The sequence below is a fragment of the Oncorhynchus nerka genome, linkage group LG15 (assembly GCF_034236695.1).
Source record: "Oncorhynchus nerka isolate Pitt River linkage group LG15, Oner_Uvic_2.0, whole genome shotgun sequence".
NCBI classification, from domain to species: Eukaryota; Metazoa; Chordata; class Actinopteri; order Salmoniformes; family Salmonidae; genus Oncorhynchus; species Oncorhynchus nerka.
In genome coordinates, this window is record NC_088410.1 from 12798769 (window position 1) to 12812651 (window position 13883).

Here is a 13883-nt window from a genome sequence, read left to right on the forward strand (position 1 = left end):
GAACCTTCTAGTCAGTGTGACAGAAATAAAACTGTTTATCTGTAAACAATGAATAATGATAAAGGAGAATAAAGTTACCACACTGCTACAGCGCTGCCATTGGTCAGGGTTAGATCTACAGCGCTGCCATTGGTCAGGGTTAGATCTACAGCACTGCCATTGGCCAGGGTTAGATCTAAAGCTCTGCCATTGGTCAGGGTTAGATCTACAGCGCTGCCATTGGTCAGGGTTAGATCTACAGCGCTGCCATTGGCCAGGGTTAGATCTAAAGCGCTGCCATTGGTCAGGGTTAGATCTACAGCACTGCCATTGGCCAGGGTTAGATCTACAGCGCTGCAATTGGTCAGTGTGGTAACATGGATAACAGATCAGTGTGGTAACATGGATAACAGATCAGTGTGGTAACATGGATAACAGATCAGTGTGGTAACATGGATAACAGATCAGTGTGGTAACATGGACAACAGATCAGTGTGGTAACATGGATAACAGATCAGTGTGGTAACATGGATAACAGATCAGTGTGGTAACATGGATAACAGATCAGTGTGGTAACATGGATAACAGATCAGTGTGGTAACATGGATAACAGATCAGTGTGGTAACATGGATAACAGATCAGTGTGGTAACATGGATAACAGATCAGTGTGGTAACATGGATAACAGATCAGTGTGGTAACATGGATAACATGGATAACAGATCAGTGTGGTAACATGGATAACAGATCAGTGTGGTAACATGGATAACAGATCAGTGTGGTAACATGGATAACAGATCAGTGTGGTAACATGGATAACAGATCAGTGTGGTAACATGGATAACAGATCAGTGTGGTAACATGGATAACAGATCAGTGTGGTAACATAACAGATCATAACATGGATAACAGATCAGTGTGGTAACATGGATATCAGTGTGGTAACATGGATCAGTGTGGTAACATGGATAACAGATCAGTGTGGTAACATGGATAACAGATCAGTGTGGTAACATGGATAACATGGATAACAGATCAGTGTGGTAACATGGATAACAGATCAGTGTGGTAACATGGATAACAGATCAGTGTGGTAACATGGATAACAGATCAGTGTGGTAACATGGATAACAGATCAGTGTGGTAACATGGATAACAGATCAGTGTGGTAATGTGGTAACATGGATAACAGATCAGTGTGGTAACACGGATAACAGATCAGTGTGGTAACATGGATAACAGATCAGTGTGGTAACATGGATAACAGATCAGTGTGGTAACATGGATAACAGATCAGTGTGGTAACATGGTAACATGGATAACAGATCAGTGTGGTAACATGGATAACAGATCAGTGTGGTAACATGGATAACAGATCAGTGTGGTAACATGGATAACAGATCAGTGTGGTAACATGTGTGGTAACATGGATAACAGGGTAACACGGATAACAGATCAGTGTGGTAATGTGGTAACATGGATAACAGATCAGTGTGGTAACATGGAGAACAGATCTGTGTGGTAACATGGATAACAGATCTGTGTGGTAACATGGATAACAGATCTGTGTGGTAACATGGATAACAGATCAGTGTGGTAACATGGATAACAGGGTAACATGGATAACAGATCAGTGTGGTAACATGGATAACAGGGTAACATGGATAACAGATCAGTGTGGTAACATGGACAACAGATCTGTGTGGTAACATGGATAACAGGTGAGCGGCAGGTGAATAAAGCTAATATGTGTAGTAACCATATGACACCAGTAGGGGGCGTGGTGTATTACAGTAAATACTGAGGCAAGGGCCCAATTCCAAATGGACATCTAACTGAAGGAGCTCTCTCACCACAGCAGCCCTCCGTACCCCTCTACTGTTCAGGGTCATGTATAGTATTGCAGGACTAGGCCAGGTTGAGGTCAGCGGGGTCGGCGACAGCGTTATCAGAGGGGGTGTCCTCCAGGGAGGCCTCCACAGTGTTGTTCCAGGGGCCGTCCGTCTGGGGGTCAGAGCTGTTGACCGAGGGGGTCTCCCCGACCACCGAGCCCTGAGAGGGGGTCACCTCGGGGGCCTGGGAGGGGGTAGGTGGCCGGTTGGCTGGGAGATCTGAGGGGGAGTCAGAGATGGTGCTGGAGGGGATGTGTGTGGCATTGGGTGTGTGTGAGGTGTTGGGTGTGTGTGTGACGTTGGGTGTGTGTGAGGTGTTGAGTGTGTGTGTGGCGTTGGGTGTGTGTGTGGCATTGGGTGTGGCGTTGGATGTGTGTGTGGGGGTAGGTGTGTGTGGTGGGGTTGGTTCCTGGGGGTCAGAGCAGACAGCCTCTCCCTCAGCTACGTACCACACCTCATTGTGTCTGTTCAGCAACTTCAGAGGACTGGAGAGAAACACAGGAAAGAATCAATACAGAGAGACAGAGAGACAGACACAGAGAGAGAGAAACAGAGAGAGAGGGAGAGAGAAACAGAGACAGAGAGAGACAGAGACAGAGACAGAGAGAGAGAGAGATTGTTTATAAAGGAAGTGGGGTAGATAGAGAGAGAGACAGACAGACAGAGACAGAGACAGAAACACAGGACAGAATCAATACTTAGAGAGAGAGAGAGGTGTGTATGCATATTTATGAGATCATAGTGTGTGTGTGTGTGTATCTGAGATTAGTTTAGCAAAAACGTGTGTGTGCATATGTGTGTGTCCAGGCCTACCTGTCGTAACCCACTCCGTAGTGGTAGGTGTGGTTGTAGTCAGCCTGGACCCTGGCCAGCTCCTTGGTCAGTAGGTGAGCGTGAAGCCTGGAGGTCACTGATAACATCCAGCCTCCGTAACTACGCACGTACACATCCATAGAGGGCATCTCAGTAAAGTAGAGCTGGAGAGAGAGACATCCCAACAACAACAACACATTATAACATCACTGATAACATCCAGCCTCCGTAGCTACGCACGTACACATCCATAGAGTGCATCTCAGTAAAGTAGAGCTGGAGAGAGAGACATCCCAACAACAACACATTATAACATCAGCTGAGAGAGTACACATCCATAGAGGGCATCTCAGTAAAGTAGAGCTGGAGAGAGAGACATCCCAACAACAACACATTATAACATCACTGATAACATCCAGCCTCCGTAGCTACGCACGTACACATCCATAGAGGGCATCTCAGTAAAGTAGAGCTGGAGAGAGAGACATCCCAACAACAACACATTATAACATCACTGATAACATCCAGCCTCCGAGACATACACATCCATAGAGGGCATCTCAGTAAAGTAGAGCAACAACAACAATAACACATTATAACATCACTGATAACATCCAGCCTCCGTAGCTACGCACGTACACATCCATAGAGGGCATCTCAGTAAAGTAGAGCTGGAGAGAGAGACATCCCAACAACAACAACACATTATAACATCACTGATAACATCCAGCCTCCGTAGCTACGCACGTACACATCCATAGAGGGCATCTCAGTAAAGTAGAGCTGGAGAGAGAGACATCCCAACAACAACAACACATTATAACATCACTGATAACATCCAGCCTAGATTAGTTCACACAGACATAATGACATGGCACAATTCCTTAGAATTCAAGTCATTATCCCCTCTGATAGAAATAACTCCAGAACCATACAGCATTATCCCCACAGATATGTAGATAATCAAGCATTATCCCCACAGATATATAGATCATAGAACAATATCCCCAATATCCCCACAGATATATAGATCGTAGGTCATTATCCCCACAGATATATAGATCATAGAACAATATCCCCACAGATATATAGATCATAGGTCATTATCCCCACAGATATATAGATCATAGAACAATATCCCCACAGCTATATAGATCATACAGCATTATCCCCACAGATATATAGATCATACAGCATTATCCCCACAGATATATAGATAATAGATGCAGACCGGTCCCAGCTCCATAGCTGTCTACTGTACAGCAGAAGAGAACATCTTGATTCTTCATCTGTTGAGAACATCACTGTGTATACCTGCGTAGTGTAACGCTAGGAACGCCAAGTTCCTGGGTTCAAATCCCGCAGGGGTCGCACACACTCACATGCTAGAAATATATATAAATATACACACTCACTACTACTGTAAGTGGCTTTGGATAAACACCTCTGGTAAAACGGCATACCTCATAATATTAATTGTGATGTGTTCGTTCCACCTGCTTCTGATTGGAGGGTTAGCCGGCCAGACTCACCTTGTCATTGGTAGGTGTGGGAGGTCTCTCCTGATAGGCCGCTGGAAGCAGGAAACTGAGGGTGTAGATGGCTGGTTCCCACATCCTGGTCTCCTCAGGGATCCTCACCAGGACTGGAGCAGTCATCTCCATCTGGAGACCTGTGACACACAGACACACAGACACAGCCATACACACAGACAAGGAGACACACAGACATATCCATTTAGAGGTTTGTAGTATTCAGACACACAATGCATTTTGTAGAGGTACAATGTCCTCAAATGTGTAAATTCAGACACACAGGATTAACACACTCTCTCTCTCTTACCTCTGTTGTTGTCTCCAGTGATATACTAGAACAGTCTCTTACCTCTGTTGTTGTCTCCAGTGATGTACTGGAACAGTCTCTTACCTCTGTTGTTGTCTCCAGTGATGTACTAGAACAGTCTCTTACCTCTGTTGTTGTCTCCAGTGATGTACTAGAACAGTCTCTTACCTCTGTTGTTGTCTCCAGTGATGTACTAGAACAGTCTCTTACCTCTGTTGTTGTCTCCAGTGATATACTAGAACAGTCTCTTACCTCTGTTGTTGTCTCCAGTGATGTACTGGAACAGTCTCTTACCTCCGTTGTTGACCCCAGTGATGAACTGGAACAGTCTCTTGCCTCTGTTGTTGGCCCCAGTGATGTACTGGATCAGTCTCTTACCTCCGTTGTTGTCTCCAGTGATGTACTGGAACAGTCTCTTACCTCCGTTGTTGGCTCCAGTGATGTACTGGAACAGTCTCTGACCTCCGTTGTTGGCCCCAGTGATGTACTAGAACAGTCTCTTACCTCCGTTGTTGGCCCCAGTGATGTACTACAACAGTCTCTTACCTCCGTTGTTGGCCCCAGTGATGTACTACAACAGTCTCTGACCTCCGTTGTTGGCCCCAGTGATGTAATACAACAGTCTCTTACCTCCGTTGTTGGCCCCAGTGATGTACTAGAACAGTCTCTTACCTCCGTTGTTGTCTCCAGTGATGTACTAGAACAGTCTCTTACCTCCGTTGTTGTCCCCAGTGATGTACTGGAACAGTCTCTTACCTCCGTTGTTGTCCCCAGTGATGTACTAGAACAGTCTCTTACCTCCGTTGTTGGCCCCAGTGATGTACTAGAACAGTCTCTTACCTCTGTTGTTGTCTCCAGTGATGTACTAGAACAGTCTCTTACCTCCGTTGTTGGCCCCAGTGATGTACTGGAACAGTCTCCTGAAGGCCATGGCTGCTCCCACCCCCATGAAGTAGGCCTCCGCATCCGTAGACACCCAACGAGTAGGACTGTAGTGACGGACCTGACAAACACACACACATATTATTAAAGGAGATATTTTTAACATATAGGTACAGGTGTCCATCTCTCTCTGTGTGTGTGTGTAAGGGTGTATGTGTGTGTGTGCTTGTGATGGTGTGTGCGTGTGATGGTATGTGTGATGGTGATGGTGTGTAGGTGTGTATGTGTGCGTGTGTCTGTGTGTGATGGTGTGTGCGTCTGTGTGTGTGTGTGTAATGATGTATGTGTGTATGTGCGTGTGATGGTGTGTCTGTGTGTGATGGGGTGCAGGTGTGTATGTGTGCGTATGTGTGTCCACTCACCTCATATTCGTCTGTTTTGCACACCAGCTCATACTCCAGACATTCCTTTGACTCGGAGCAGAAACTGGAGTTATTGCTGGGGCTAGAGGACAGGAGATAGTAGGTTGTTAGTAGTGTCTCATTCTAACACACTACTAACACACACACACACACACACACGGTAAGGGGGTGTCATTGAAAAGGAGAGATTGTCTTACCCGACGCCGCCTTCAGCACCAACTGAAACCATTAGAGCCACCAGCATCACCAGCCCTGGGAACAACTCCCTGAGGACACACACAGTTGTTCATATCCACTGTCTATTGGTGTGTGTGTGATGATGTGTGTGTGATGGTGTGTGAAGGTTTGTGTGTGTGTGATGGTGTTTGAAGGTTTGTGTGTGTGTGATGGTGTGTGTAGGTTTGTGTGTGTGTGATGGTGTGTGTAGGTTTGTGTGTGTGTGTGATGGTGTGTGTTGGTGTGTGTGTGATGGTTTGTGTGTGTGATGGTGTGTGTGTGAGGGTGTGGGTGTGTGTGATGGTGTGTGTGAGGGCGGGGGTGTGTGTGATGGTGTTTGTGATGGTGTGTGTGTGTGTGTGATGGTGTTTTCTGCAGAGGTACAATGGGGCACATTATCCTCTGAGAGGGAGAGAGAGGTGTGTGTGTGTGAGAGAGAGAGAAAGAGAGAGAAATAGAGAGAGAGATTTTGCTGCATCGTCATTCTCTCTCTGCACCAGCCACAGCATCAGCAGCAGAACAGGCGATCTGAGGTCACGGTGGAAAAGATAATGATGCCAATGGTCTTAACTAGATCCTTATCAACTACTGACTGACCTACTGCAGGGCAGAAACAATCCCGTTACTCAACTCAGCTAGCAACCGTTATTTAACGGCTGGAAGCGAGCCAACGGTGGCGTTTCAATGCGGTAGACACACGGTGCTTGCCTTTCCTCAGCCAGGACCCGGTTAATATTGATGCAGCGGACCGAAACATGAGAGGGGGTGGCTCAGAAACAGACTCTCTCTCTCGCTCTTTCTATCGCTTTCTCTCCGTGAGATGCGCAAGCAATGCGTCATTTTGCTGCTCAGGTCAATGTCACACCCACTTCACACTTTCTTTCTCATATTTTGTTGCACAACTACAAAAATGACTTCAAAAAACCATACCCATAGAAGTACTCTCGTCCCACACACATTGAAGTAAAACAAATAAACCTAACTAAAATAGTCCCATTTGCTTTAATAAGAAAACAATATGCAGTAATAAATACCAGCCCAACAGTCCGCTGAACAGCAGCAACATGCAGTATGAGAACTCACATTATGAAGAGGAATGTCCTGTCCGGTGTCCGTTATCCGCCGGTGAAATTTGACTAGGCTACTGCGTGCTTTGTGCGCTCTGGAGGATGACGACAGTCACCCGGTTTGATCAGCAGTAGCTTTATAGTGTACTGCAGCTCTCGCTGCTTACGAAACCACAGCCAGGTCTGGGCTGGCCCACTACCGGCCGACCGGAGGGGCGCAGGTGTGTCTGTGTGTGTAATAATGGAGCTGCGTGGGGTTGCCGCGGGAAGTAGTTTAAGGGATGTTTGTGTGTGTGATGGTGTGTGATGGTGTGTGATGGTGATGGTGATGGTGATGGTGATGGTGTGTGTGTGATGGTGATGGTGTGTGTGATGGTGTGTGATGGTGATGGTGATGGTGTGTGTGATGGTGATGGTGTGTGTGTGTGATGGTGTGTGTGTGTGTGTGATGTGTGTGTGTGTGTGTGATGGTGTGTGTGTGTGTGTGATGGTGTGTGTGTGTGATGGTGTGTGTGTGATGGTGTGTGTGTGTGTGATGGTGTGTGTGTGTGATGGTGTGTGTGTGTGATGGTGTGTGTGTGTGTGTGTGTGTGTGTGTGTGTGTGTGATGTGTGTGTGTGTGTGATGGTGTGTGTGTGTGATGGTGTGTGTGTGTGATGGTGTGTGTGTGTGTGTGATGTGTGTGTGTGTGTGTGATGTGTGTGTGTGTGTGTGATGTGTGTGTGTCTGTGATGGTGTGTGTGTGTGTGATGTGTGTGTGTGTGTGTGTGTGGTGTGTGTGTGATGGTGTGTGTGTGTGTGTGATGGTGTGTGTGTGTGATGTGTGTGTGTGTGTGTGATGGTGTGTGTGTGTGATGGTGTGTGTGTGTGTGTGTGTGTGTGTGTGTGTGTGTGTGTGTGTGTGTGTGTGTGATGGTGTGTGTGTGTGATGGTGTGTGTGTGTGTGTGTGTGTGTGTGTGTGTGTGTGTGTGATGGTGTGTGTGTGTGATGGTGTGTGTGTGTGATGGTGTGTGTGTGTGTGTGTGTGTGTGTGTGTGTGTGTGTGATGTGTGTGTGTGATGGTGTGTGTGTGTGTGTGATGGTGTGTGTGTGTGTGTGTGATGGTGTGTGTGTGTGTGTGTGTGGTGTGTGTGTGTGATGGTGTGTGTGTGTGATGGTGTGTGTGTGTGTGTGTGTGTGTGTGTGTGATGGTGTGTGTGTGTGTGTGTGTGTGTGTGTGTGTGTGTGATGGTGTGTGTGTGTGATGGTGTGTGTGTGTGATGGTGTGTGTGTGTGATGTGTGTGTGTGTGATGGTGTGTGTGTGTGATGGTGTGTGTGTGTGATGGTGTGTGTGTGTGATGGTGTGTGTGTGTGATGGTGATGGTGTGTGTGTGTGATGGTGTGTGTGTGTGTGATGGTGTGTGTGTGTGATGGTGATGGTGTGTATGTGTGCGTGTGTGTGTCTGTGTGTGCGTCTGTGTGTGTGTGTGTGTAATGGTGTGTATTTTAGATGTTTAAGGGATGTTTAAGGGATGCAGAATTAATGCAGGTTTTTGGCTGCACTGAAGGCATCAATACTCTGGTCCGCTGGTACTGAACTAGTGAAGGTCCGCTGATACTGAACTAGTGAAGGTCCGCTGATACTGAACTAGTGAAGGTCCGCTGATACTCACAGATATTCACAACGTTTGTGATGAACCACAGGTTGTTTCTTCATGCAAAATAGATTTGGGGTTTAAAATTCATTTAAGCTGCTTTATTTGAGGGGTTTAGTGAAGGTGGGTCATCTTTGACCCTTAGGACAAGACGAGTATACAGAATGTTAAGACTATACAAGGGTTAATATATGTTTCCCAGTTTCTTGAAATACTTTGCAAAAGTAATTTATTTCTATGTGAAAGCTGAAACGGTTATTTCATTCCGGTTTCATTTTATCAGACAAGCTTATCCAGAACAACAGTGAATACATTTTCATACTGGTCCCACATAGGACTCAAACCCACAACCCTAGTGTTGCAAGCACCATGCTCTACCACCTGAGTCACATCATGACATCACAACATCACAAACCACTTGACGCCCAATGTAGTTCATTACTGTAGCGGTCATTGTTTTTCTACAGGCTGATGGAAAGTCTACAGGTACAAACCTAGACGACCAGCCTCTGTACAATACAGTCATGTACATTTACATTCTGTTTAGCAAGGATGGTAAATTAATACTGTACAAAAAGTGGTTGTTTTCCATGTTATTTAATTTCATGTGAATGTTTTGTGTCTTTGTCCATAACTTTGCACCATTTGATGTAAATGTTTGAGGACAGCGTTTTGTTCTTTCTAGATTCCATTAGAATGACATCACAGAGAAAGGGGCAGGGCAACAACTCTTACAATTCCAACTATTGAATCCTGATTCTGTTCCTAATTACAACCTTTTTTGCCAAAGCTAAGACGCTGATTATTTGTTGCTAATGCTACAGATGTCTATATATCAGTCCACTTATACTAGTAAAGGCCCAGTGCACTACTTTTGTGAAAAAAATATTTTTCCAAAAATAATATATTTTTCTATTAATTCATATTTTTAATTCTGATTTTTTTTAGGGGGTGCCACAGCCCCCTCAGCACCCCTACTTCCCGCGGATGTGGGCGTGGCCAGGGGTGCCTAGAGCTGCATAAATATGCTGGTTTCGGCAAGCAGTTACAGTACGCCCAGCCAGACAGCTCCCCGGTTACAGTACACCCAGCCAGACAGCTCCCTGGTTACAGTACACCCAGCCAGACAGATCCCCGGTTACAGTACACCCAGCCAGACAGATCCCCGGTTACAGTACACCCAGCCAGCCAGCTCCCCAGTTACAGTACACCCAGCCAGACAGCTCCCCGGTTACAGTACGCCCAGCCAGACAGCTCCCCGCGCCCCGGTTACAGTACACCCAGCCAGACAGCGCCCTGGTTACAGTACGCCCAGCCAGACAGCTCCCCGGTTACAGTAAGTCCAGCCAGACAGCTCCCCGGTTACAGTACGTCCAGCCAGACAGCTCCCCGCACCCCGGTTACAGTACACCCAGCCAGACAGATCCCAGCTCCCCGGTTACAGCACGCCAGGAACAGATAACAGGCTGGCAGTGCTCCAAATATCAATATTGAAATCACCAGGGACACTTCTTCTGTGATAGGTTAAAGGAGATAGTTTGGATTAACAGTGTCTTCTTCAGTGGTAAGCTAAAGGTGACGGTTTGAATAAGACTGTTCTTTGATATGTTTTGCCACCACTTTCCTTCTGCACATTTCCCTGTGTGACACAGCCTGTCCTACAGGTCTTAATTGTCTTGGGTGAGCTATATTGGGCCTTCTTCTTAAAGCCCAAAGCCCAGTCTTGACCCTGACCCACAGCTTTGCATAACATTCTTAAATCTGTTGACATACAGGTAGGTGTGTGTGTGTATTAGTGGACAGTATACACTGAGTGTACAAAACACTAAGAAAACCTTCCCAATATTGAGTTGCACCTCCTTTTGCCCCCAGAACAGCCTCAATTTGTTCCGGGGTCTGGACTCGACAAAGGTGTCTAACGCGTTCCACAGGGATGCCGAACCATGTTGACTCCACTGCTTCCCACAGTCGTGTCAAGTAGGCTGGATGTCCATTTTTGATCCACAGGGGAAACTGTTGAGCATGAAAAACCCAGCAGCGTTGCAGTTCTTGACAGACACCGGTGCCCCTGGTACCTACCACCATACCTCGTTCAGAGGCACTTCAATATTTTGTCCTGCCCATTCACCCTCTGAATGACACACATATACAATCCATGTTTCTCTTGTCTCGAGGATTAAAAATCCTTCTTTAACATGTCTCCTCCCCTTCATCTACACTGGTCGAAGTGGATTTAACAGGTGACATCAATAAGGGATCATAGCTTTCACCTGGATTCACCTGGTCAGTCTGTCATGGAAAGAACAGGTTTTCTTAATGTTTTGTCCACTCACTGTATATATGTGCTATATTGAAAGCAGGTTGTAGATTAGCCTATAGGGGCTCGGTCTCTCCTACACATGTTCCAAACATCCGCTTTATTTAACCATGTGACCTCCATCATACTGTTAGACATTACATGGTTCATTACATGGTTGGTTAGCAGGTTTTAGTTTCAAACACTACACACACACACACAACAAACCCTGGAACAGATCCATTCAAATCGTCCCTCTGTGTCACAAATGGCATGCTTTCCCCTGTATAGTGCACTACTTAAGGGATAGGGTTCAACCCATAGGGCTCTGGTCAAATGAAGAGCACTATATAGGGTTCAACCCAGAGCTCTGGTCAAATGAAGTGCACTATATAGGGCTCAGATCAAATGAAGTGCACTATATAGGGCTCTGGTCAAATGAAGGGCACTATATAGGGTTCAACCCATAGAGCTCTGGTCAAATGAAGGGCACTATATAGGGCTCTGGTCAAATTAAGTGCACTATATAGGGTTCAACCCATAGGGCTCTGGTCAAATGAAGTGCACTATATAGGGCTCTGGTCAAATGAAGTGCACTATATAGGGCTCTGGTCAAATGAAGTGCACTATATAGGGCTCTGATCAAATGAAGTGCACTATATAGGGTTCAACCCATAGAGCTCTGGTCAAATGAAGTGCACTATATAGGGTTCAACCCATAGGGCTCTGGTCAAATGACGTGCACTATATAGGCTTCAACCCATAGGACTCTGGTCAAATGAAGTGTACTATATAGGGGATAGGGTACCATTTGGGATGTCAATTAGGTATACTTTTGACATGTTGCTATTAGCAACAACTCCACTGATGTACAGTCCATGTATGATCATATCTTTAGAGTTAGAGCAGGAAACCTACTTAGAGGCTACTTGTCCCCTTCATAAGCAATACTTAGGGGCCTACGTCATCCCTGTGGACGGATCCATAGCCCAGATTAACGGGTCTGTATGGGTCGGATAGTTTCAAAGACATGCTGGAAGGGTATGGGGTTGTTGTGATTGGGTCAGTACATGTCATATTGGACTAGAATCAAGATGATGCTTTTACCTATGAAGCCCTCATGCACTGCTTATGAAGGTGCTATATACTGATTATATTACCACCAACGATAATAACATCATCCTCTCTGTCTTTTATCAATATTTACAAACTCATGATCTGTTAAATAATGTCAATAATAACACAGTAAAACCAAAAAAACTGACTAAATACAAAACATCAGCCGCTCAGTAAAAAAAAGCACTTTATAAAAATCTGAGAAACTAAATTAAAATTCATCCCCAGTCTCTGATTCTGACAAACACAAAGTCAAACACATCAGTGTCCTTCAATCCCAGTCCTGGAAAACCACAGGGTGTGCAGGGTTTTGTGCCAGCCTAACACACCTCAATCAATTTATCAAAAGGGCTTGATGATTGGACGATTGATGGAATCAGATGTGCTGTGCTGAGATGGAAGCAGGATTAAAGAAAAGTGAAATAAACAATATCTTGATATACACTTCAACATATTAATCATCTATATTGATGAGAAGAGAAGATATATGGAGATGCAAATGAAATGATGAAGATTGACTGGTCCACCGTTCACTATCCTGACCAGGGTTCTGATAACTTCCCCCACATAGATGCTGCTTTCACGGTGGGTGTCTCTGTTCTCTGGTCCAGGGGTCAGAACCTGTCAGGACCACGGTGGGTCTCTGTTCTCTGGTCAGAACATGTCAGGGCCACGGTGGGTCTGTTCTCTGGTCCAGGGGTCAGAACCTGTCAGGACCACGGTGGGTCTCTGTTCTCTGGTCAGAACATGTCAGGGCCACGGTGGGTCTGTTCTCTGGTCCAGGGGTCAGAACCTGTCAGGGCCACGGTGGGTCTCTGTTCTCTGGTCCAGGGGTCAGAACCTGTCAGGGCCACGGTGGGTCTCGGTTCTCTGGTCCAGGGGTCAGAACCTGTCTGTTCTCTGGTCCAGGGGTCAGAACCTGTCTGTTCTCTGGTCCAGGGGTCAGAACCTGTCAGGACCACGGTGGGTCTCTGTTCTCTGGTCCAGGGGTCAGAACCTGTCAGGACCACGGTGGGTCTCTGTTCTCTGGTCCAGGGGTCAGAACCTGTCAGGGCCACGGTGGGTCTCTGTTCTCTGGTCAGAACCTGTCAGGGCCACGGTGGGTGTCTGTTCTCTGGTCAGAACCTGTCAGGGCCTGCTCTGTTCTCTGGTCAGAACCTGTCAGGGCCACGGTGGGTGTCTGTTCTCTGGTCAGAACCTGTCAGGGCCACGGTGGGTGTCTGTTCTCTGGTCAGAACCTGTCAGGGCCACGGTGGGTCTCTGTTCTCTGGTCCAGGGGTCAGAACCTGTCAGGGCCACGGTGGGTCTCTGTTCTCTGGTCCAGGGGTCAGAACCTGTCAGGGCCACGGTGGGTCTCTGTTCTCTGCTCCAGGGGTCAGGTCAGGGCCACGGTGAACTCTGTCAGGGGTCAGAACCTGTCAGGGCCGGTGGGTCTCTGTTCTCTGGTCCAGGGGTCAGAACCTGTCAGGGCCACGGTGGGTCTCTGTTCTCTGGTCCAGGGGTCAGGTCTGTTCCTGTCAGGGGGAACCTGTCCACGGTGGGTCTCTGTTCTCTCAGGGGTCAGGTCAGGGCCACGGTGGGTGTCTGTTCTCTGGGTCAGAACCTGTCAGGGCCACGGTGGGTCTGTTCTCTGCTCCAGGGGTCAGAACCTGTCAGGGCCACGGTGGGTCTCTGTTCTCTGGTCCAGGGGTCAGAACCTGTCAGGGCCACGGTGGGTCTCTG

The 13883-nt window shown here is 46.9% G+C and overlaps 1 protein-coding gene and 1 long non-coding RNA gene across 2 annotated transcripts; both read right to left on the minus strand.

Moving 5' to 3' along the window:
- Positions 1-1452: 1452 nt before the first annotated feature.
- soul5l (heme-binding protein soul5, like) lies at positions 1453-7274 on the minus strand. Its single transcript, XM_065001029.1, has 7 exons — positions 7130-7274; positions 6028-6096; positions 5831-5912; positions 5409-5529; positions 4217-4356; positions 2685-2848; positions 1453-2356 (listed from the first exon to the last, which is right to left on the minus strand). Coding segments are annotated over exons 1-7 (1047 nt in total). The 5' UTR covers positions 7132-7274; the 3' UTR covers positions 1453-1887.
- Positions 7275-11147: 3873 nt separating this feature from the next.
- LOC135560031 (uncharacterized) lies at positions 11148-13535 on the minus strand. Its single transcript, XR_010458647.1, has 2 exons — positions 13448-13535; positions 11148-13286 (listed from the first exon to the last, which is right to left on the minus strand). It is a non-coding gene; the product is annotated as an uncharacterized LOC135560031 (long non-coding RNA).
- Between the last annotated feature and the right edge of the window lie 348 nt (positions 13536-13883).

Excerpts from the sequence above, each read along its gene's own strand:
- soul5l (XM_065001029.1), bottom strand. Across the intron at positions 2,849-4,216 it reads CCACACCTACCAATGACAAG|CTCTACTTTACTGAGATGCC; the intron begins GTGAGTCTGGCC and ends CTCTCTCTCCAG. Across the intron at positions 2,357-2,684 it reads TACGGAGTGGGTTACGACAG|TCCTCTGAAGTTGCTGAACA; the intron begins GTAGGCCTGGAC and ends GTTTCTCTCCAG.